The sequence below is a fragment of the Leishmania mexicana genome, chromosome 14, assembly GCF_000234665.1.
Source record: "Leishmania mexicana MHOM/GT/2001/U1103 complete genome, chromosome 14".
Classification (NCBI taxonomy): domain Eukaryota; phylum Euglenozoa; class Kinetoplastea; order Trypanosomatida; family Trypanosomatidae; genus Leishmania; species Leishmania mexicana.
Genome location: NC_018318.1, coordinates 307,454 through 330,648, shown reverse-complemented (window position 1 = coordinate 330,648; position 23,195 = coordinate 307,454). Strand labels below are relative to the sequence as shown.

Here is a 23,195-nt window from a genome sequence, read left to right as displayed (position 1 = left end):
CGTTGCTCTCTCCCACCCACACACACACACAGACACACACCTCAGCTCTCCCTCTCGCCGCTCGCTCCCTCGACCCTTCCTGCGTGATCTGCCCGAGAGGAGTTGCCCGTGCGCGGTTTGTGGTGGACATGCCGACACGCTTGCGCCCACTCCGTGACCTCTGCATGCGAGCACCGCTTCATGTTACCCCTCGCTGCTGTTTTTTTGTTTCCTCCGCCTGCTCTCCTGCGTACGCCCTTGTCCCCTGAGCAACACGCACGCACGCACAACGACCACAAACACCGTGAAGCTTCCTCAGGATTTTTCACTCGATCAGCGACATCCCCGCCACACACCCCTCTCCCTCTCCCCCTACCCACAATCATGTCTGAGATCAAGTACGAGAACGGCCAGCCCGGCTACAGCGGCAACACCGTTGTGAAGTGCTTCAAGGACAACGGCAACGGGCTGCTGTTCCGCATCGTGAACGACGAGGAGCACAAGTGGGCGTTCTACAACGACACCACCAACTACCAAATGATGGTGAAGGTGGCGTTCGGCAAGGACAGCAAGATCGAGGCCATCGGCAACACGACCATGCAGAAAGACGAGGAGTCTGGCGAGTTCAAGTGCGAGCTGGAGATTGCGCCAACGACGACGGAGATGTTCATCGAGGGCGAGCCAAACGGTTTCAAGATCAGCTTCGAGGCCAACCCGATTGCGAAGGCGTGAGGGGGAGGGGGGCACCTTTGAGCCGGCAACGCGAAGCAGCTACAGGCATGCAGTGAGAGAGGGAGGAGGTAAGAGCGTGCGCGTACTCACAGGTCAACAGCGATGCTATAGAGAAGCGAAACCAGAACGCAAGCGAGGAAAACGGAGAGGGATGGGGTAGAGTGGGGTGTGAGAGGAAAAGAGAAGGTGGGTGGCGGCTGTGGCGAAGATACGTAGTAGGTGCACGTGTCACGTGCACAACCCCAACAGTGATTCCATTGTCTCCGCAGTGTTCAATGCCGTCTCTCTCTCCCTCTTCATCTTACGACACCCTCTGGTCCCTCTCGCCCTCTTGCTCCCCCGTCGGTTATCTTCACCATGGGCGTGCTCCGGTGACACGCATGTCTCGCTAAACGCACGTTCCTGGCGGTGCAGCCGGTCTCTCCACTCTTTTAGCCTCTCGCATACGTTTCCGTTACGCGTCGCTGTGATGGAGAGTGCGAGGGGCGGAGGGGTGTGATAGACGCACCGATGTGGCGCGGCGTGCTCTCTCCCCCCTGTTTCCCTTCACGTGTGTGTGTGTGGTTTTGTTTTTTCCGATGCCGCGCCTGTGCCATGTGTCCTTGTCTTTCTCCATCCTTCTCTCTCGTCTGTATATATATATATATATTATGTATGTGTGCCTGTGTGCGTCTAGTGTGCCCGCACTTGCTCTCTCGAAACCACGTCTTCGCTGCCATGTTGTCCGCGCTTCATTGTTTATTTATCTTTTTCTTTTGAAAGTGGGATTGGGGTTCGTGGCGGGGTTGATGGATGGGTGGGGGCGGGTATGGGCTTCTGCTCTTCAAGCAGACACACCTCCCTGTCCTTGTGCCCCTCCTTCCCCTCCCCCACCCCCTTTTCATTTTTTCGCGTTCTGTGTCCCACACCGCCTCCGGCAGATGCACGGACCAAACGCGCAGACGCGCATGCCTTTGCTTCTTGTTCGGTGCTCCTCTGAGGGGGAAGAGATGCTTTGTGCATTGTTTGGGGGGTGCGTGTGTGTGCGTGTGCGTGTGTGCCGCGAGAGGAGAGGGGAGAAGAGGGAACGGTGCGACGGCAATGAAACGTGTCTCAGACAACGGGCACACGCACACACACACACGCGAGCGCGCGCGCCTTCTGCAAAGAAAAACGACGGCGGCGGGAGGTGAGAAAGCAAGCGGACAATGGTGGGGAGGGTGGGGTGGGGGCGAGAGAGAGAGGGAAGGAGGGAGGATCGATCTGTCCAAACTCTGGAGGAGAAAGGAGAGGGGAGAGGGGAGTGAAATCTAAGAGAGTAGGAGAGGGTAGTGGTTGGGGGTGCGTGCGTGCGGGCGACGGTGCATGATGCGATCCGAATGGAGTTGATGGACAGCCGTCGATGCCCGCGTTTCTAGCTGGTGTGGATGTGCGCGTTGGGGAGATGATGATGTGGGTGGGTATGTGGGTGGAAGAGAGAACGAGAGAGAGAGGGAACGGGACTCGGTCCACTCTCATGCATACTTCGCATTCCTCGCCCCTGATACATCCCCTTCCTCCCTCCGTATTTCTACTACTCGCTCTCACATGCATTCGTCCAGCACCATCACGCACCGCAAGCGCACATAGACACTTGTTCTGCGCCCCGTCTCCCCCCCCCTCCCCCTCCCTCTCTCTCGCCTTTATTTCCCTCCGTCCCCCGCGGACGCCTTTCACCTCTTCCTCGACCTCCCTCCCCTTCCCTCGTCAGCAAGACATGTAGAGACCGAAGATGCGGCAAAGCTCAAGAGCAAAGACCCGAACAGACATCACAGACAGAGCGGATCAAACAACAAGTAAAGAGCGCGCTTGTAGCACGGCGTGTTGTTTCTCTCGTTGTGCGTCGTCTTCGCTGGCTTTATGTGGCGGTGTGTGTGTGTGTGTCCTGCACTGCCCCCACGTCCTTGCCGGCCTCTCTGAAGGTTTGCTTGAACCAGGCCTCCGCCGATGCCCTGCAGCGTCTCTCTACGAGGGACTAAAGGCAGCGAGGACTACAGCTACTATTCCATCCCCCTGCTTACTGCACAGTGCACGCAGGCCAGCTTGCGGTAACACGCTGCACAGGTGCGGCGTACATTAAAAAAAAATTCACACGCATGCACTCCTCTCTCCCTCCACACCCTCACCCTTTTTCTTCCTCATCCCTGCTGGTCTGTCGGTTCCGCGCACGCGCACGTGAGCGTCTAACCCCCTCTCGCCTCCTTCGTGTGTCTCTGTCTGTGCCCAGACACAGTCCTCCACTATCATAAGCCTTCTCCTCTGCATACGCCACAGAGCAAGCACACCTGCACACGTTCACTCGATCAGCGACATCCCCGCCACACACCCCTCTCCCTCTCCCCCTACCCACAATCATGTCTGAGATCAAGTACGAGAACGGCCAGCCCGGCTACAGCGGCAACACCGTTGTGAAGTGCTTCAAGGACAACGGCAACGGGCTGCTGTTCCGCATCGTGAACGACGAGGAGCACAAGTGGGCGTTCTACAACGACACCACCAACTACCAAATGATGGTGAAGGTGGCGTTCGGCAAGGACAGCAAGATCGAGGCCATCGGCAACACGACCATGCAGAAAGACGAGGAGTCTGGCGAGTTCAAGTGCGAGCTGGAGATTGCGCCAACGACGACGGAGATGTTCATCGAGGGCGAGCCAAACGGTTTCAAGATCAGCTTCGAGGCCAACCCGATTGCGAAGGCGTGAGGGGGAGGGGGGCACCTTTGAGCCGGCAACGCGAAGCAGCTACAGGCATGCAGTGAGAGAGGGAGGAGGAGGAGGGGGAGGCGAAGTGCCCCGAAGAGCGGAGCGCACGACAATATGCAGATTGCGAAGAGGCAAGTGCCACCCACCCATTTTTGAGGAGGCATGTCTTGTGTGCGGGAGACTCGCTCGCCATCTTTCTGCCTCTCTGCGCCTTGTGTGCCGGTGTTCCTGCATCCCGCCTTTTCGCCGAGCACGCTTGTATATATGTATATGCGCGTGTCTCGGTGTGCCGCCGTGCTTACCACCTCCCTCTCTCCCCTCCCTCACCCCCCCCCTCCACACACACACCCGACACCCCCCCCCCACGCACCACTCCAGCATCCCTGCCTCCTTTTATCTTTTTCGTTTCTGCCTCTGTGTGTGTGTGCGTGTGTTGTGCCCTCTCCTTTGACCTTCAGGTGCATCTTTTTTTTTTCTCCCTTCTCTCCCGTTGTTCCGCTTGTCGCTTGTCCCCCCCCCCCACACACACACACACTACCTTTGTCTTCCTCCTCCTCGATCCCATTAGACAACACCACCACCATCAACCCCCTCTCTCTCTCTTGCGCTTACCCGGCCCTCCCCCCCCCCCACCACCACCACTCTGTCTCCTTTCGAGTTGTAGTCCTCGCGTATGTCTGCCCGTGTGTATTCATGTATGTATTTCTCTGTATGTGTGTGCGTGTGTGTGTGTGTGTGTGTGTGTGTGTGATATGCTGTAGATCTGTCTACTCCCTCCCCCTCCCATCCCCCTCCCCATCCCTTCTTGGGAAAGGGCCCGCGCATTTTTTTCATTGTGTGCCGTAGGCGCCCATGAGACTCAAAAGCGCGGCAGAGATTTTCCGCTAAGATGGGGCAACGGGAAGAAGGCGGGAAAGGCAGGGAGCGAGAGCGAGAGGGCAGTCGAGAAAACAATCAAGTCGAGCGGTACAGCATACGCCCTTCGACACGCATGTCACGCACACACACGCGCACGGTGTTACTGGCACGTGCGAATAGGTAGGGAGCGCCGCCGTTGCCGGAGTAACACCGGTCCGCCGACCCCCGTAAACAAAAGGCCACGGACAGGGTGAGAAGGCCGCCTCTTCCCCTGCGGCCCCTTTCTTCCCTTCATCTTTTCCCCTTCCCTTTCCTTTCTCCCCCACCCTCTTCCACACCCTCTCCATAGTCTTCGTGTGTGCGTGTGTGCGTGTGTGGTTCTTGTAGGTGCGCATGTGCAGAGCGGTAAACGGTGCAAGTGGGCGTTCATCATGCGTGCGGATCATGTACTCCCTTCTCCTTCCCCCTTTCTCTCTCTTGCTTTGTGTGTGTGGGGGCGTGCGTGTATTTTTTTGCGGTGTTGCAGTCATGTTGCTCGGGCGTCGTGCACGCGGTCTTCCTCGTCTCCCCTCCCCCTCCCCCTCTTCTCCACATGCGCGCACCCCCGCCCCACCCTGCCCTGCCCTGCCCTTCTTCTTCCCTTTTTTTCCGTTGGGAAAGGGAGAGGTTGGGTTGGGTCGGGTCGCCAACGACGTCGCCTTCACGCTTCCGGTTTCTGACACAGTGGGCTCGCGAGAGGAACACGAAGCAACAAGAAGTAGCGACGGACTGAAGGATTGCTTGTACGGGGTGAAGGAGGGAGAGACGGACGCCGCAAGAAGGGTCCTCTCGCACCTCCCCCACCTCACTCCACACGCCACGACCCCCTCCCTCATCGCGGACACCTTTCGCATTTCCTGAAAAAAAAACATAAATTTTCGTTTCCCTCATGCAAGTGAGATGCCCCGTCAAGTGGCTGCGGGAAGTAGTCCTGCGTGTGCGTGTGCCTGCCGGTCCCCCGCATCGTTTGCTCGTTGCCTCTATGAGGCGTGCACCAACAATGCAAAACACGTGCGCGTGACGACTGGAGCCCGCTCCCCCAATCGACACACCGGCGCGAAGAGAAGAAAATGGCCGTGTCCTGCATGAGACGTGCCGTTGCCCGCAAAGTATCAGACACTCACCCGCTGCCCTTTTCCTCCTCTCCCTGCACACATACGCTCATGCATGCCGGACACACGGTGACGGTGTACAAGGTGCACAAGAGGCGGGTGAGCCGGAGACTGTATAGACTCTGTCCCTGTGTACCCCCCCCCCCACCCACCCACCCACCCTTCCTTTCCCGTCGCTTTTTCGTTTGCTTTCCATTCCCCCGACACATTCATCTCACCACTGCGCGTTGCCCAGAGCGAGAGAGAGGTGGTGTGTCGGCTACGTGCGCACGCACACACGCACACACATATATATTATACATAATACCTATGTAGATATATCAGCTCACCCGCACCTCATCACCGTTGCCTCCTCCTTTGTGTGCGCGTGTGCGTGCGAGTGTTTGACGGCCACTGGAAGAAGACAACTTGACGTGCACCCTCACACGCAATCACGCACACTTCGCAGCAGCATGGCCGACGATTTGGCGTCACTGCAGCAACAGTTTGGCGCCTTCCAAGATGAGGAAGAGATGCGCATGGACGTGGCGGCGCGCGTAGTCGCCCAGTCCTCGCGAGAAGCGCTCGAGGACGAGGAGCGGCTCAAGAAGAGCTGGCGCGAGCTGGAAAAGGCGGAGCACGCTGTGGGGGTACTGCAACTAGAGTTGAGCGAGGCGCAGCTGGCGGCTGCACAGGAATCTTCTGGGTTGCTGGGTGATGCGCAGCGCAGCAAGTCATCCGGTCCGGCGACGCCGCCACCGCGCCGGGTGTCCGACATTCGCTTCCAGCTCAACGCAGCGGAGCGCGAGCTCAAGCGCACTGACGCGGCGGTGCGGAAACTTCAAAAAGAGGTCGACCAACGCCAAGCTGCGCGGCTTGCCGACGCGAAACGGCTCGAGCGGGAGGAAGCAGAGACAGAGCGCACGGCAGCCGCGGCCCGAGCCGCAGCACATTCGAAGGCAGCCGACGTCACAACAGTCGTACGTGCAAAAAGCGCCACCGGCCAACCTGTGCCTCTCGCGTCATCGTCCTCAACAATGCTCCCACGCGCAAGCACAAGCGTGAACAGGGGTGCGCCCGCCAACGGCAGCAGCAGCAGCAGCAACGGCACCATCACTAACGGCGCGGGATCACGTGGTGCGCTGGCGGGAGGCAGTCTTTCGGTGTCATCGCCAACTGTCATGACCACGACGCGCGTGCTGTATCGAACCCCGGCTCACCTGAAGGGTATCACGCAGAGCGACTACAGCGGTGGTGAAGTGCTGCCCTCGCTGAGCCGGGTGCAAGTGACGCGCGCAGACATCCGCTCAAAGCAGCGCCGCTACCAGGACGATTCAGATATGGAGCACTACGTTGAACGCATCGCCAAACGACAGCGACTGGAGGCGGTGGCAAATGGGCAGCGTCGGCTGGCCCCCCGGGGCAGCGACGGTGGCACGCCTTCGCAGTCATTGTCGGCCTCGGTCGGAAAGCTGGCCGAGGCGCGAGTTAAGACGGAAGGTGAGCAAGACGGCCATGGGCATCAGGTGAAGCAAGAGCCTGGCGGTGGTGACGCTGCCGGGGCATCCACACCAGCAGCCGCAGCCGTAGCCAAGGCTCAAGTCGCGAAGAAAGAAGCTGAGGGCGGCGAACATGACCGTCGCCTCCCGAGGGCAGGGGTGAAGGTGGAGACAGAGGAGGCGGAAGGAGTGGACGACGTGATTGACGTGGACGCACTCATGGAGGACGACGACGACGCGGCGGTGGCGGCGGCGGTGAGCCGGGTCTCCACCCAGCTCACTGGCGGCTACACTCACCGCGGTGGGAAGGCCACGCCGGCCATGTCGCTGAGCTCGCAGCAGCAGCAGCAGCAGCAGCAGCGGAGGCGCGCCGGCTCAGCATCGCCGGCAACCATCTCGGAGAGCGAGGAATTTGTATGGGAGATGGAGGAGGTGACGCTGCTGCCCGGCGTGCGCATGGATGCCGCCATCTACAAGCGCCTATTCGATTACCAGCAAGAGGGGCTACTGTGGCTTCTCACCTTGCACTCCCGCCGCACGGGCGGTATCCTCGGCGATGAAATGGGCCTCGGCAAGACGATCCAGGTGGCAGTGATGATCAATGCGCTGCACCACTCCAGCATACTGCGCGGGCCGGTGCTGATCGTGGCACCGATGACGGTGCTTCGTCAGTGGCTGGCGGAGCTGCACCGCTGGGCCCCCTACGTACGCTCCTGCGTCATGCACGAGAGCAGCGGTAGCGACACGACGCGCGACTCGCTGCTGCAGTCTGTTCAAGGCACGCCAGCCGTGGTCATCACAACGTATGCGGCGATGCGCGCGCACTGCGGTCTGCTGCATCGCACGGGCTTCCAGTACGTCATCCTCGACGAGGGGCACAAGATTAGCAACCCGGAGGCTGGCGCGACACTCGCAGCGAAGTCTTTCACGACGCCGCACCGCTTGATCTTGAGCGGCAGCCCCATCCAGAACTCGCTGAAGGAGCTGTGGTGCTTGTTCGATTTTGTGCGCCCTGGCCTTCTCGGCACGATGAGTCGCTTCATCGACGAATTCGAGGCGCCGATCGCGCAGAGCCGCAACGCACGTGCGAGTCCGCTGTCGCTGGCAACCGCCGTTGAGTGTGCAACAGCACTGCAAGCCCACATCGCCCCGTACCTGCTTCGCCGGCTGAAGCGCCAGGTGAACATGTCTTTACCGCCAAAGTACGAGCGCGTGCTGCGAGTGCCACTCACGGACAAGCAGCTCGACCAGTATCTGCAGGTGCTGTCCTCACCAGTGGTGCAGCGACTCTTTGCGCAGACGGTAATGTACGGCTCGCGCAGCGGTGGCCTCGACCGCGACGGGCGTGATAGCACTGGCTCCCTGCACGTGGCAGGACCGCGGGCAAACATGGCGTCTCGCCGCCACAACAGCGGCGTGCGGCTGGAGTCGTTCCGCCTCATGAATCAACTGCGGCAAATCTGTAACCACGCCGACATCTACGCCGTGCAGCAAGGCGCGGATGAGGAGGACCGCATGATGCTTGGCCGTCGTGGCGCGGCGGCGAAGCTGTCTGCTATTTCGGCGACACGACCTGGTCAACACCGCTCCTTCCGCAGCAACAACCCCGTCGACCTCCTCGGCAGCGGGAAGCTGAACGCGCTCCTCATGATGCTGAAGGAGTGGAAGTCGTTCGGTCACCGCGTCCTCGTCTTCTCGCAGACTCGCATGATGCTCGATATTATCGAGAACATGTGCGAGCAGCAAGCCTACAGCTACATCCGCATGGATGGTGCGACAAACGGCCACTATCGGCAGGAGCTGATGGACCGCTTCAACGAGGACGACTCCATCTTTGTCGCCTTGCTGACGACGCGTGTCGGCGGCATCGGCGTCAACCTCATCGGCGCCGACCGCGTCGTTATCTTTGACCCGGACTGGAACCCAATCACGGACGTTCAGGCCCGTGAGAGGGCCTGGCGTATTGGCCAGAAGAGAGAAGTGTGCGTCTACCGCCTCATCACGAGTGGCAGCGTGGAGGAGTCGATCCTGCGGCGCCAGCTGGCGAAGATGTACGTGACGGACAAGGTGCTGAAGGACCCGGAGCTGCAACGCTTCTTTAACGTGCAAGACAGCTTCATGGAGAGCTTTCTGCTCGGCTCCGAGTACGTAAACCGCGTGCCGGTGGACAAGCGGTACTTATTGGCAGCGCACCACCTCCATAGCGTCTCGGCCGGCCACCGCGACAGCGTGCGTGGTCGTGACAGACACGCGGCGCTGGGGGAGTATGGCAATGCGGTTCCTGGCGTCGACGATGATGACGACACCGACAGCGACATGAGTGGAGGAGACATTGGCGTCGCGGAAAGCAAGGAGCAGCCGAGAAGAGAGCGCGACTTTGGCATGCTGGTTCCTCTTAAGGACGAGGACGGCATCAACGAGGTCGGCGCTGACGCTGACGATACGGAAGGCACGGACGAGGACGGAAGTTCAGTCGGCATCCCTCGCATGGGTGACAGAAGTAAGAAGACCAGCAAGGCCAAGGAGGTGTGGCGTGAGACACAGATGCTGCAGAAGCTGGTGGATTTCCAGGATATCTCTGTGGCCGGGCACGACCGCGTTGCGCACCGCCTGGCACGCAAGAAGGCGGAGGATATGATCCGCCGCGTGTCCTCATCGGCGCTCACAACGGAGGCGATGCGAGAGCAGCAGCGCCAGTATAGCCTGCAGCAAGCAATTGGGGAGCAAAAGGCGAAGGAGGCGGCAGACCGAGAGGAGAAGGCGCGTTACTATCGTGAAGAGATAGCAGCAGCAGCGCGGAAGCGTCGGCGTGAGTAGTCCGAGAAACAACATCATCATTGTCCAGCTTTCTGCTGGTATGTATGACCTCTGCCCACACACACACACACTCCCTCTCGCGCTCTGTGCTGTGCTCTTCACCTCGTGCCCCCGCCACAGCGTATAACTTGCTCCTACCTTTGCTGGCTCGTGTGCACAGCGTGATGGCGAAACGCCTGCACTCCATCGTCCTGGCGTTCGTGTCGATTTGGGGGAGGGGAGGGGGGGTTCTCCCATACGGGCCCCTTCTCGCTTGCGGATCATCACCGAGAGAGGGGATGCGCTCTGTGCATGTGTGCGTGTGTGTGTGTGTGTGCCTGGAGGAGAACGAAGCGTATCAGTGGCGCTATGACGGGTTTCCATGTCGATGCACGCGTGATTACCGGGCGAAAGCAGATCGCATGGCACGCCCTCAGTCTCGCCCCCCTCCCCCACCCTCCGGTGGCACCCCACACTGCCTCTTACGCTGCTGCTCGCTGTGTGTGCGTGTATGCCGAGTGCGCGCGTCTTTTCCCTCTTCAGCATCTACACAAGCGCGCAGCTGTGCGTGGGCGTGCGCGCAAGCCGCAAGGGGATACAACCGTCCCCACCCCTCCCCTCTTCCCCATCCTCCCTCACACACACACACACACACACACACACAAAACGCAAGAAAAAAAAGTAGGAATAATGCTCTGCGCGGCGTGAGCGGGGCGTGGCAGCCATGAAAAGGGACATACACCCTCCCTCCCCCCTCCCTGACATGTCCTGACACCCGCCACACTTGTTGCTCGCGCTGCTTGACGGCAAGAGAAAAAAAAACGGAAAACAAACAGCGCGATGCGCACGCCTCCACCTTGCAATATGCCTCCTCCTCCCCCTCCCCCCTCCTCCTCCTCTTAATAAGAACGGAATTACAGGGGTCTCGGGTGCACGTGGGCGGTGGGCCCTCTTTCACCACATTCACAGCAACTGCCGTGTCCGACAACGCGGGTAAACCCGCCAACGCCAACACCCACACACACGCACACACGTACACACACACGCCCAGGCGGAACAAACAAACAGAGGAGGAGAACATACGAGGTGAGCGGAACGAAAGGGGTGCGGGCGGTGATTGAGCGAGATAATAGATGGGGATGTGAGAGAGCGAGCCAGCGAGAGACCCTCGCCTTTTGATTTTTTTGATACAGTCACGTGTTTTTATTTTATTTGTGCCATTCTTCCCCCCCCCCCTTCCTCCTCCCCCTCCCCCTCCTCCCACTTGCCGTTTTCGGTCTTTGTCCAGCTGCAACTCTCCGCCTCCTCCTTCCCCTCCCTCCCCCACACCTTGAGGATTTAGATTAACGTCCGCATACACACACACACACACGCATACACGCATACACATACAGGCGCTCCTTCTTCCCTCCCTTCCTCCCCCTTCGCCGCCGCCGCCACCACCGCAAGCACCCATCACTCACACGCACACACGCACACACGCACGCATACACATCCCCAGCTCTCATTCTCTATCGTTGCGTGTTTATTTACCTATTTCTTTTTCTTGGTTGTTGTCGCGTGTTGTTGTCGTGCCTTTCCTCGCCCTTTTTTCTTTTGCTGTTGTTGTTGCTCGCCTTCATTGACGCTCTCCTCCTCGCATTATTATTATTACTATTAGTCCCCCCTCTCTCTCTCCTCTCCTCCCCTACCTCCTTAGAGTCATTCCTTACATACCAAAGATAGACGCAGCGCTGCTTGTGTGTGTACGGAGGGGGGTTGGCGGTGGAGGGCAGAGCACACGCGTACGCATACACATAGACAACCTGCTACGACAGCTTACGTACGCACGCAGTACAGGCGTGCCATCACGCTTGGTTTGCCTCTTCTCCTTTTCTGTGCGTGCGTGCGTGTCTTGCACATCTCACGTCGTGAGTGCGTTAACACTGACCGTTCTTGAGGTCATTGGGCGGCGAAGACGCGAAGGCAGCGCATCCGTGTCTCTCACCCACTAGTAGTCTCTCGGCAGGCGTTTTTTTTCTCTTTCTGCTGAGGATGTCGTATCAGCAGCTCCCGGGTGCGGCCAGTAGCTCCAGCGGTGGCGGCGGGGCGGGTGGCCGACAGCCCTCAGCTCAGCAGCGGCACGCGCAGCAATCGGCCTTGTCGACATCCTCTCTTTCACCGCCTCCACTCCGATCGGACAGTAGAACGGCCGCCGCCCCAGGGTCTGCTTCACTGGTGTCGTCCTCACCGGGTATCAGCACTGCACCTAGGCACCTGGACACGTCGGCCAGCGGCGCCGGATTCCGGCATCCAGGCAGTACGAGTGGTGGTGCCGCCTACGACCAGCCCGGCTCGGCGCATTCGCCTGGACGACACCATCACCACCACGCCCAGCAGTCACGACAACAGAAACTTCAGCTCCCGTCGTCGTCGTCCTTGGCGCGGAGCGCTGGCGTAAGCGGCCCTTCCACCACCGCCTCTTCCTCGCTGGGAGCCGCACAGTACGCTTCGCCACCGCCTACCGTGGGGGCCTGTCTGCCCACTGACCCCCCTACAGCTGTAGCCGTGGCAAGCGGGGTTACACCAGTGGGCAGCAGCTACGCCTACTGGCGCGGTGCAAGTGGGGTCGGTGGGTCTAGTGATCGGCGGCGAAGTAGCGGTAGTGGACGAAGCGGTGGCGGTGGCGGTGGTGGCAGTCGCCGTGCCGGTTCCCCAGGGCCCCGGCGCCACACGTCACAAGCGCAGCACCTACAGCAGCGACCACGTGCCGATGCCTCGGCAGCTCTCCCATTGGAGCATCCGGCAGCCTCTTCGGTGCCCGAGACCGCAGCTGCTCTAGTCACAAGTCCGCCGTCGACCCTGCCGGACAGCTGCAGCGCGTCAACGTCCCCGTCATGGCCCCAACCACCGCCGCCGCCGCCTTCAGCACCATCGGCCGGCTCCGCCCCGGTGGCGAGCAGCGGCGTCCCGCTCGTCCCCAGCCATGCCGGTCAGCCATCCCGCAGAGGTGGAAACGGTGGCGCGTCCTCGCCACGCTCTAGCGCAGCCGCTGCTCCAGCAATAATGGCGGGAAGTGGCGGAGGTGGCGCCGCAGCAGGCGCCAGTGCTTCAAGTATGCCACCGCCTCCGTCGGCATCCGGCGCAGCGACCTCAGCGACAGCAGGAGCGGCATCCCCTTCGCAGAAGGTGCAAGGCACAACGAGCGGCGGTTTTTCACTTGCCTCTGCCACAAGTGTGCGACTCATGCGCCCCAACGGCGAGGAGCGGCCGACAGTGGCCCTCTCGCAGAACATCATGTCCGTCTACGAAGCCATCAATACCCTCTTCTACCAGGAGCGCCAGCTGCTGCTGACGGCGCCGGCCAAGTACGCGGCGCGCAAGTACGAGGACGCCGCGGGACACTACTTGCCGTACCCAGGTGAAGAGATCGCTGAGCGGTATGTGGTGAGGGAGGTGATCGGCAAGGGCAGCTTCGGTACCGTGCTGCACTGCGTCGACCAAAAGTACAACGAGGCGGTCGCCGTCAAGGTGATCCGCAGCGGTGCCTACTTTGAGAGTCAGGGCTGGTTTGAGGCGCAGGTGGTGGCGCACCTGAACAACGACCCGGCGCTGCAGAACCTCGTCGTGCAGCTGCGCAAGGTCTTCTTGTGGAAGGGTCATATGGTGCTGGTCTTTGAGCCGCTCAGCTTCAGTCTCTACCGCCTCATCACATTGACAAAGTACAACGGCGTCAGCCTCGACCTTACCCGCAAGTTCGCCTACCAGATGATCAAGGTGCTGCTAGTGCTGGAGCAGCATCAGCCACCCATCATTCACTGCGACCTGAAGCCGGAGAACGTGCTACTGCGCGACCCGAGCCGCAGCGAGGTGCGTGTAATCGACTTTGGCTCCGCGTGTTACCAGCAGCAGCCAAAATGGAACCCGCCACCGGCGCAGGTGGTGCTGCCCTCGACGTCGCCGAGCAGCTCGCCAGGGCCGTCGTGGGATTCGGTTGCGGAAGGCGCCAGTGGCGGGGTCAAGCCCACCCCGGCCGCCGATGATGATGACGGTAGCGCGCCGCAGTCGCAGTCCAAAGGGCCGCAGCAACGACCCCAGGCAACTGCAGGGTCGGCCACCGCATCTGTAGATGCGGCGCTGGCAAGCGGTGTCGCAGCACCAACCGCGGAGGAGGCCGGCACAGTGGAGAAGGCCAGCGACGTGGCGCCGGCGGCGGCGGCGGCGGTTGGCACCGCCACTGGTGACGACAAAGGAAGGGATATCATCATGCCCAAGTACATCCAGTCGCGCTACTACCGCAGCCCGGAGGTCATCCTGGAGCTTGGCTACACGACGGCCATTGACCGCTGGTCCCTTGGCTGCTTTCTGGTGGAGATGCATACGGGGGTGCCCCTCTTCCCCGGCAAAAACGAGGGAGACATGGTAGCGTACTTCACGTCCATCCTCGGGCCGTTGCCAGACTACATGATTGCAGCAAGCCCCAAGCGGACGCAGCTTTATTATACGTGCCCTTCAGAGCCCTCCACCAACAGCGGCGGCGGCGGCGGCGAGTCGCTGCACGGTGTCGCCACCGCCGGCGCTGGCCCTGCAGAGGATGCCCCACCGGGACTCACTCCGATGTCCAGCGCACCAGGTCACGCCATGGGCTCTCCTTTCTTCCTGCGAGCCCCCCGAGTGGAGGGCGAGGGCGCGGCAGCCGCTGCTGTGGCCGGCAGTGGCAGCAACAGCCCGCCGCTCTCTCTTGAAGAAATTCTTGGCGTCCACAAGGGCGGCCCGCGCGGCTGTCGCGCTGGCCAGCCGGGCCACGACGAGGGCGCCTACGAAGTCTTTTGCGATTTCATTCACAAGCTGCTTCAGTACGATCCGCGGAAGCGTGTGAGTTGCCAGCAGGCGATCCAGCACCCTTTCCTAGAGCCGATCCGGGCCCTCAAATCCCGCTCTGTTGCGCCACCGTCGGCAGCCCCGGGCACCGGCGGTGGCAACACGGAGGCGGGAAGTGCACCGCCTCCGCTATTGCCAGGGTCTCAGCCATAGAGCGGGACCGAGCCCACACGCGTGCGCGCAGTCTTTGTGCTCCGGAGACTGGCACTCTCTCCGCCGATTGCCGGTCATCTCTCCCCCCTCCCTGATGGTCTGTTTACGTTGCGCATGTGATGCCCTATGCACTGTTGATCGTTTCTCTCGCCCATACACACTCTCTCGCTGCCTCTGTCGCGTTTTTTTTCTTGCTCATCTTCTGAAGCTGGAGTTGCACGTGCGTGTGCAAGCACCGCTGCAAAGAGGAGGGACTCATGCAACGCTTATCCAGTCGGTGGTGTTCGCCTCGTATCAAACACACACACATGCACACCTCCCTCTCTCTGCGTAGCCTGCCGGCTGGCCCTGCGGGCGGGCGGGCGGCTTGTACGTGTTCACGTGTACCCTGACGTCGGTGCAGCGGCTCATGTACGACTACTACGACAACTGTCAATCTTTCTTGTGTGTGTGCGTGTCTTTGTGCTTCCCATCATTTTTTTTTCATGCGGCGGTGATAGTTCTTGTCTTGCTCCGGCGAGCGACGCCGTTTTGTGTGCCTTCCTACCCCCACCACGACTTATTCCGTCTCTCAGCTCGTGCCTCTCTTCGACCTCGGCACTGACTCCGCGTGCGTCTGCCCATGCATGCCTTTGAGAGATGTTTGGCACACACACACACACCTCCCTGTGTGTGTGTGTCTCTCTCTGGTGCGGTTGTGCTGCGCGCGGGAGTGAGAACGCGGAGCAGGAGCAGACGTCAGATCCCAAGCGTTGGAGGACAACGAGCCGTGAACCCCCACGCACACACACACACACACACACACACTTTCCCTCTCACCTTTGGAACGTTTTTGTTCAGCGCTTTTCCTCCTCTCTGCGTGTGCCGTCGGCAGATCCACCCTCACCTGCCCCCTTCCTCCTCTCGGGGGAGGGGGGGGCATGCGCGTGCCACTTCGCCGGGCGCGTGGCTCAGTGCTGTTGCCGCTTCGCCTCTCTTTGTGTTGTGAGGGATGACTTGGTTTCCACCACCCCCTCCCTCCCCTCATCGTGAGCTCACACAGGTACGCTACACAGAGGTGGGTTGACCCCACCCCACCCCACCCCCTGTGCAGCGTGTACAAGATGCGCATTTGAGCATCTCCCCCTCACCCTCCATCGCCATCCGCCTCTCTCGCTGTCTGTTCTCTTCCCTTCACTTTCTTTTCGCCTGACCGCACACGTACGCATACACGAATCACCGCTACCACTGCTGTCACACGAATATATATATATATACCATCTACACGGCTTGCCCCACTTGACTCGTCCATCAAGCGCGTGTGGTCACTGACAGCCAAAATATTAGCCCTAGTAGCCAATGGATAGCGAGGAAAGCTACTCGTCCCACAGCACACGTTGTGCCAGCGGCAGCGTGGGCAATCGGCAACGGAGTGCGAGCAGCGCAAGCTCCGGCACTGCCGTCGGCGCCGCTGGCGAGGATTTTAACTCTCTCATTGTGTCGTTTTACACCCGTGCGTACCCCTCCGCCGATGTCTTCGCTGACGACGCCGCGGAGTTCGCCCTGGAGGACATCGGCGCGGCTGTCACGGAGCTCGCGAATGAGGTGTCAGCGCTGCAAGAGGAAACGCACGTACTTGGCGCCCACGTGCAGACACTGCAGCAGCGGCGTCTAGGTGGTGGTGCCACCGCAAGTATCTCCGTCTCGGAGTTCGCGGGCATTCAACTCGATGCGGCCGACACTAGCGGCTCAGCTGCGCTCTCACCCGTAGATACCACCGTTTTTCTTCTCGGCGGCGACTGTGAGCTTTCCATGGGCACCCAGCGCACATCTGGCGGTGGCATGGGCGATACGCTCGGCAGCGCGAGCGGAACCGGCCGGCGCGGCCGCAGCTTCCGTCGCCGCTCGGTCGCTGACGTAGACGCCTTCATGCGGGTAGACGACAAGGCCGTCCTGCTGCGGCAGGAGACGGCCCGGCTGCGTGCCCAGGAAGAGAAGGCCGCTAAGGAGGCGGAGGGCGTGCACGAGATGCTCGTCGCCACCGTCGAGGAGGCCATTCGACGTCGGCAGGAGCTCCGCCTTGAAATGCTGCAGTTTGAGCGGGAGGTACTGCGGAATGGAGGCGCAGAGGACGACAAGGCGGAAGCTTCCGTGCACCGACGCAACCCTTTTCGGGACTCGAAGAAGCTGACGGTCTCATCGGCGGCTGTCGCGACAACCGCAGACGAGCTGCTGCGCTACCTAGAGCGCCGGCACAGCACTCAGGTGAGCTACCTCGACAAGTTGGAGGTCCAATGCCAGGCGGCAGAGCAGGATATCGCACGAGCACAGCAGCTGGTGCGGCAGCGCCGCGCCGCCGGTGAGGCGTTCCAAGCCGTTGACATGGAGCAGCTGCGCATCGAGCACAAGCAGTTTAGCGGACGCATGGAGGCCAAGAGCAGAGAACTGGCGGAGCTAAAGGGCACGTCGACGCGTACGGTGCAGCAGCTGAACCACCTCATGGGCCAGCTCAACGAGCTGGCGAGCGAGCAGACCCGGCTGAAGCGCGAGGCGAAGAGCCGCTCGGAATACCTGTCGCGCTGCGGGAAAGAGATCGCGACGGCGACGGCGGAGGCCATGCAGGCGGAGTCGAAGCACATAACACTCAAGGCGCAGCAGGAGGCCGTCAAGGTGCCCAAGATTGAGGAGTACATGGCGCAGAAGGCAGAGGAGGTGGAGCTCCAGAAGGCGGTGAAGAACTTGGAGCGCAAGGTGCAGATCGCCGAAGGACAGGCCGCGGTGGTGCGACAGCAGTCGCGTCGGCTGCAGGCGCAGCGCGCATCGGCCATTAAATACGTGAATGAGAAGCGCGGGAGTCGTAAATCCACCACGTCGAGAATCACAGCCTCAGCAGCAGCGACAGCATCTTCGCAGCCTGCAGCGGGAAGTGCACGTAGCCTAGTAATGCAGCGCCGGCAACAGCCGGAGCCGGAACAGGAACAGCAGCCACCACCACTGCCAGACGAGAGCACCGTCGAGCAAGACGACAGCGCCGCAGCGCCAGCGGACCAGCCGGCACTGACGGCGACTGTCTCATCCATGTAAAACGAATAGGGCTGGAGGGAGACAAGAAGTGCGGTGAGAGATGCGCGCCAACCAGGAACGTGAGGGAGGCTGCTGCTCTTGCAACGGGAAGCTGCACCGTCTTTCCCCACCCCATACATCTCTGTCTGCGTGGCTTTTTTTTGGAGATGGTGACAGGGCTGAGAGGGCGCGAAACAAAGGAATGCACGGAACAGGGAGATCGCATAATCCCCCTTCACGTCAACGGTGCAGCGCGCTCCCATTCCATCCCCCTCGTGCGCGCCTCGCCCACTCAAATCACTTCGCCGCCACCACCACCACCACCCCTCACACCCACACGCGCGCGCATTTGGCGCGTCATGTAAATCTACCATCACCGCTACGGTAAGTGGGAGTCGCGCAAGGACTGGATTGCAGGAACGTTGCCGTTGCCTTTTCTAGTGCTTTTCTTGGAAACCACCTCTGTGGTACGGTCCAGTCCGCACTCGATCTTACTCACGGAAGCACGCGCACGTCTTTCCCTCACTAGAACGCGAACACGCACGCATGGGTGGATAAGTGAGCCGGAGGACACCCGGAAGTGGTTGTGAAACAGTACGAGAGACCCCTCACTGTCACGACGCACGTGCTCCTCCGGCGCAGTGTTGGCGTAGTGCGAAATCGCAGGCTCGACTCAGCGTTCATTCAATGACGCTCGCCTCGGCCCCCACCCCCTCCCCCTCCTCACAGCCACCTTCAGCAATTCCGGTACGATCATGTGAACTGGCGATAGTAGAGAGGGGTGGAGTGGCATGAGAGGTATCACCTCGCGCGCAGCTCGGCACCCGTGTCGGCCTGTACGCGGGTGTACATACATCCTTATCGCTGGGACATGAGGAGGTCATCGTCGAGCACGGTTCCCATACACCCTTTGCCCTGACTCTCCCTCTCGTCCTTTCTTGTTGCCATCATGTATGCTCGCGTATCCTTGTGCCGCTGTGAAACCGGGGCGAACCCCACATGCTACACAACTGCAAGGAGAAGCAAGTCGTGGAGGCTCACGGGTTTGCATGCACGCACACACAGACACACACACCGCAGCTAACCCACACAAGTAGTCATCCGTGCTCGCACACATACACCCGTTAGAGTGAGACAGAAGGTTTTTTGCACTGGGCGGAGTAAAGGAGGGGGAGCAGAAAGTCGCTTGGGTCATTGTCCTCCTCCTCCCCCTCCCTCCCCTCCCCACACACACACACACGCACAGGCACATCACGCCAATCGTAGCACCGTCTGGCTGAAGATCACTCCTGCCCTCCCTCCCCTCAACCCGTGCTCTGCAGGACTGCGGTTAAGTCGCGATGAACGACGTAGGCGGCACAAGCAGCCCGCTGTACGGCAATGATGGGAACGGCATCAGCAGCATTAGTGTAAGCCAGTCCCTTCGCCAGGACGACCTGCCGTTGTTGCCCAATGCCCGCCCTGTCGCAGCAGCAAGCAAGAGCGTTGGACCTGTCAGGCGAGATATGGCGACAGGCTTTCGCATCGTTGTCGCCGCTCGCATTCGCCCCTTCACAGAGTTAGAGATGCACCAGTGGCGGCAGGAGGGGCGTGCGGCCGCGGAGGAGCGGGGGGACGCCGCGGCAGGGCGGAAAGGTAGCACGCGCTCAGCCTCGAGGCAGCCGTTCGGGCCAGAGCACAGGTCTCTTAATGCCACATTGTTGGTTAGCACAACGCACGCTGGGACCACGCCCTCGCAGGAGCTTAGAGGTGTGCCTCCAGACGTGTCTCCGGCGTCGCCCAACGTCGACGGTGTGCCGCTACCCGTCGTGGAGGTTGAGAGCAACGGACGAACCATAGTCCTGCTCGATCCGCAGAGATCGTCGTTGGATACCAAGGCGACGGCACCGGTGCGCAACGCCTTCACGTACGATTACGTCTACAGCAGCTTCACGCCGAGGGTGGAGCTGGACTCAAGACTGACAGGGGGCCTCGCTTTGTCCTCCACCTCAGTACCGCGAGCAGCCGGTGGTGAACCATACATCATCGACAACACGACGGAAGGCGCGTCTCCTACTTGCGCGTCGTGGCCACAGCTTTCGGCACACACACCGGAGCAAGAGCGGCAGGCAGAGGCAGAGCAGGTTGCCATCTACGAGCAGCTCGCCATCCCCTTGGTAGACGCGGCGCTGCAAGGGTATAACACCTGCATGTTTGCCTACGGCCAGACAGGAAGCGGTAAAACGTACACCATGATGGGTACCGCGCAGCATCCAGGGCTAATCCCGCGACTCTGTCAGCTACTTCTCTCGCAAGTCGCCATGCTCAACGCCAAGGTCCATGGTGGCTGCGCGGCCTCGCCGTCCACGCGGACTGCGGCAGTGGTCCTACAGCTTTCGTACATGGAGATCTACAACGAGCAGGTGCGCGATCTGCTCACGCAGAGGCCAAAGAACGCCATCCTGCGCTACCGCAGCCGCTTCGATAAAAAGGATATGGAGAGCGGCGAGTTCCGCACGCTCAAGGTGCGCCATCACCCATCACAGGGCGTCTACGTGGAAGGGCTGACGACTGTACCAGTGAGCACGTGGGCCGAGTGCGAGGCGTTTCTTCAGCACGGCAACGCGCTGCGCACGCAGTACAGCACGGCGATGAACGCGAAGTCAAGCCGCTCGCATGCAATTTTTCAGCTTCAAGTGACGCGGCGCGAGGACACGGGAGGCCGCGTGCGGGGGCGCGAAGTGGCGCTGGAAGCATGCAGCAAGATCAATCTCGTCGATCTGGCCGGCAGCGAGCGCAACGCGCAGTCCAAGACCACCGGCAAACACCTTGCAGAGGCAAACAGCATCAACGCTTCTCTCTCCACCCTGCGACGGGTGCTGGACGGACTGGTAAACAACTGCGGCAGCTGCAACCCGCAGGCGCTCACTGGCGGCGGCAAAGCCAAGAAAAGTGCTGTAATCCCGTACCGGGAGAGCCTGCTGACGTACGTCCTCTCCGACAACCTCGGCGGCAACAGCCTCACCGTCATGTGCGCAAACGTCTCGCCCAGCGCGTCGAACATCAGCGAAACGGAGTCGACGCTGCGTTACGCCACGCTTGCACGCAGTGTCGTCAACCACGCGCGGCTGAACGAGGCACCGACAGCCCTCATTATTCGCGAGATGCGCGAGCAGATCAAGGCGATGCAGGAGGAGCTTCGGAAGGCCCCGAACCCGGCCCACGTCGCGGAGCTGACGGAGGGTATCCTGCTGAGCGAGCAGCTTCTACGCGAGATGCGAGGGAGGGAGAAGAAGTATGAGTTGCAGCTGCAGAGCAGCGAAGCGCAGCAAGAGAAGCTGCGGAAGGCAGTGGCGAGCCACCAGGCTGGGGAGGCGTACTGGCGTGCAGAGGCGCAGCGGCAGCAGGAAGAATCAGAGTCGCTGCGCTCCGCCCTTGTGGCTATGACGACCGGCAGCACCGCGGCAGACGCATTCGGCGACACGAAAGCGAGGTCGACAGGGCGTGCGTCAAAGCCGTGTCGTGTGACACCACCGGATCTCTCTCTCCGCCTTCCCCAGCTGAACCAAGGCACCGACGCGAACGGTGCGAGAGCCGCGCCTACGCTGCGCTTTTCTGCCGATGATCGTTGCCATGATGGCGAAGCGACCAGCTCCGCGCGGAGCCCCTCCAAGACCAAGAAGAAGCACTCGGCGAAGAGGCACATGGGGCTAACCCGCGGCGACGGCGGGATCAGAAGGGACACCGCCGCTGCTTACGCCGCGGCAGGAATTCTCTACTCGCCTGGGGCGAGCAAGCGTAAGCCATCCGTGGCGCGTGGCACCCCGCTCTCTCTCATGGACCTCCGCGAGAACAAGTGTCTCCCCGGTGCCGTGCTGCCTCATCTCCGCGGGGGCAGCTCCGCCAGTGCGCCGTGTAAGGCGCGCCGCGAGAATAGTCGGCCCCCACCAGAGGGGATGCCGCAGCCGCTGTCGCGTCGCTCCCTGTCGAGGGAGTGGTCGCAGCGGTTTCCGCATCCACCATCCCAGCACCCGCAGCGCCGCCGCTGTTCAAACAGAGCCCCCATCCGGAGGCCGCTGTTGGCAGTGACACCGCCGTCGAAACAGAATAAAGGTGACCTATCGAAGCTCACGGCAGGCATCACGAAGGAGGAGGCACCGGAGATGCCCTATACCCCCGCTGGATGCTCGGGGCTCAGTGCGCTGCATAACGGTGGCAGCGGCGCTGTTGCGAAGGATAGTGACTTGGATGAGGCTCCGTCCTTCTACCAGACCGTCACCTACCTGACTGCGGAAGGAGCGGCCCTAGACGGCAGCAGCAGCGTTGCAACGTCATCACGCGCCCTGTCCCTCACAGAGGGTGGCGAGAACGACCAGGTTGTGTGCGCCGCCGTTAGCAGCACGGGTAGGCAGCGTCCTAGTCAGCAGCGCAAACCTCGCTGCTTGGACGTGCTGCAGCTGCAAAATGTCGCGCTGGTGCTGCAGCAGCAGCAGCACGCAGACACACCGCAGAGCCGTAGCAGTGGGGCGGTGGATGAGGATTGCCGGTTATCACCGTCGCCGCAGTTACCACCACAACAGCAGCAGGCGAGCAACGGCGGTGGCGGTAATGTCAGGGAAGCGGCAAAGGTGGATGTCCGCAAAACTATGCACCAGCAGCCAGCCGCTCTGCTCCCCGCCGGGGAAGAGAGCGATGATGAGTGCCGGTATGTGCAGATCTCCGATGATAATGATGATCTGAAGCACACGTTTGAAAGAGAAAGTGACGGCGATGTGGCGCCCACGGCATCGCACCCCCGAACCTTCAGCAGCGATGACGATGCCGGCATAGAGAGCGGCTGCAGTGTTTTCGAGGGTCTCACCGACACGATGCCAGCCGACAGCTCACGTGTGTATTTAGGGCACCATCTCCCCTACTCGACCGTCGCTGCTGCCGTGGAGAGCGCCGTGGCATCCGCGGCGGCGGCGGTGGCACCTTCGCCGGAGCATGCACTCTCCTCATCGGTTGGCCGGAAGCTAAAGCAGCACGGGAGGGCCCAAATACACGCGAGCGGGTCATCCCCGTCGTGTGATCACCACTACTCTACAGTGGGTGCACTGAGCCCGCAGTCGTACTGGTGAGTTCGCGCGCGCGCCCGCCCGACGCTGTGCCCTCTCTTCTCTAACCGCCCCTCGGAAGAGCCAAGGCTTCTGACGCTGACATGTATCGTGATACCGGCGGCTACCTCAGCCTTGGCCACCCTTGGTGGCTTCTGTTTTTCTCCCCTCACTTACGTTTTCTCGTTTTCCATGTGCATACACATGGGCACGGATCTCTTGTTGTTTGGTGGCCGTGCTATTCCTGTGCGTTAAGTCATCTGTGTCAAGCCTGCGTCCGCAGTGATGTTCGTCTGTGATTGGTGTGTGTGTATGTATGTGTGTGTGTGGGTGGGTGGGTGGGTGCCTGTT

The 23,195-nt window shown here is 61.0% G+C and overlaps 6 protein-coding genes across 6 annotated transcripts; all 6 read left to right on the top strand.

Annotated features, from left to right (window-relative positions):
- Window positions 1-363: 363 nt before the first annotated feature.
- LMXM_14_0851 (putative calpain-like cysteine peptidase) lies at window positions 364-711 on the top strand (the record flags this gene model as incomplete). The annotated part of the gene is made up of 1 exon (XM_003873409.1): window positions 364-711. One exon carries the CDS (start codon window positions 364-366, stop codon window positions 709-711), a length of 348 nt encoding a protein of 115 aa, XP_003873458.1.
- A 2,372-nt stretch (window positions 712-3,083) lies between these two features.
- Window positions 3,084-3,431, top strand: LMXM_14_0850 (putative small myristoylated protein-3; the record flags this gene model as incomplete). The annotated part of the gene is made up of 1 exon (XM_003873408.1): window positions 3,084-3,431. One exon carries the CDS (start codon window positions 3,084-3,086, stop codon window positions 3,429-3,431), a length of 348 nt encoding a protein of 115 aa, XP_003873457.1.
- A 2,461-nt stretch (window positions 3,432-5,892) lies between these two features.
- On the top strand, window positions 5,893-9,735 carry LMXM_14_0840 (putative DNA excision repair protein; the record flags this gene model as incomplete). Its single annotated transcript, XM_003873407.1, has 1 exon — window positions 5,893-9,735. One exon carries the CDS (start codon window positions 5,893-5,895, stop codon window positions 9,733-9,735), a length of 3,843 nt encoding a protein of 1,280 aa, XP_003873456.1.
- A 2,013-nt stretch (window positions 9,736-11,748) lies between these two features.
- LMXM_14_0830 (putative protein kinase) lies at window positions 11,749-14,727 on the top strand (the record flags this gene model as incomplete). Its single annotated transcript, XM_003873406.1, has 1 exon — window positions 11,749-14,727. The coding sequence occupies one exon, from the start codon at window positions 11,749-11,751 to the stop codon at window positions 14,725-14,727; it is 2,979 nt and encodes a 992-aa protein (XP_003873455.1).
- A 1,338-nt stretch (window positions 14,728-16,065) lies between these two features.
- Window positions 16,066-17,790, top strand: LMXM_14_0820 (conserved hypothetical protein; the record flags this gene model as incomplete). Its single annotated transcript, XM_003873405.1, has 1 exon — window positions 16,066-17,790. The coding sequence occupies one exon, from the start codon at window positions 16,066-16,068 to the stop codon at window positions 17,788-17,790; it is 1,725 nt and encodes a 574-aa protein (XP_003873454.1).
- Window positions 17,791-19,109: 1,319 nt separating this feature from the next.
- On the top strand, window positions 19,110-22,868 carry LMXM_14_0810 (putative kinesin; the record flags this gene model as incomplete). The annotated part of the gene is made up of 1 exon (XM_003873404.1): window positions 19,110-22,868. The coding sequence occupies one exon, from the start codon at window positions 19,110-19,112 to the stop codon at window positions 22,866-22,868; it is 3,759 nt and encodes a 1,252-aa protein (XP_003873453.1).
- Between the last annotated feature and the right edge of the window lie 327 nt (window positions 22,869-23,195).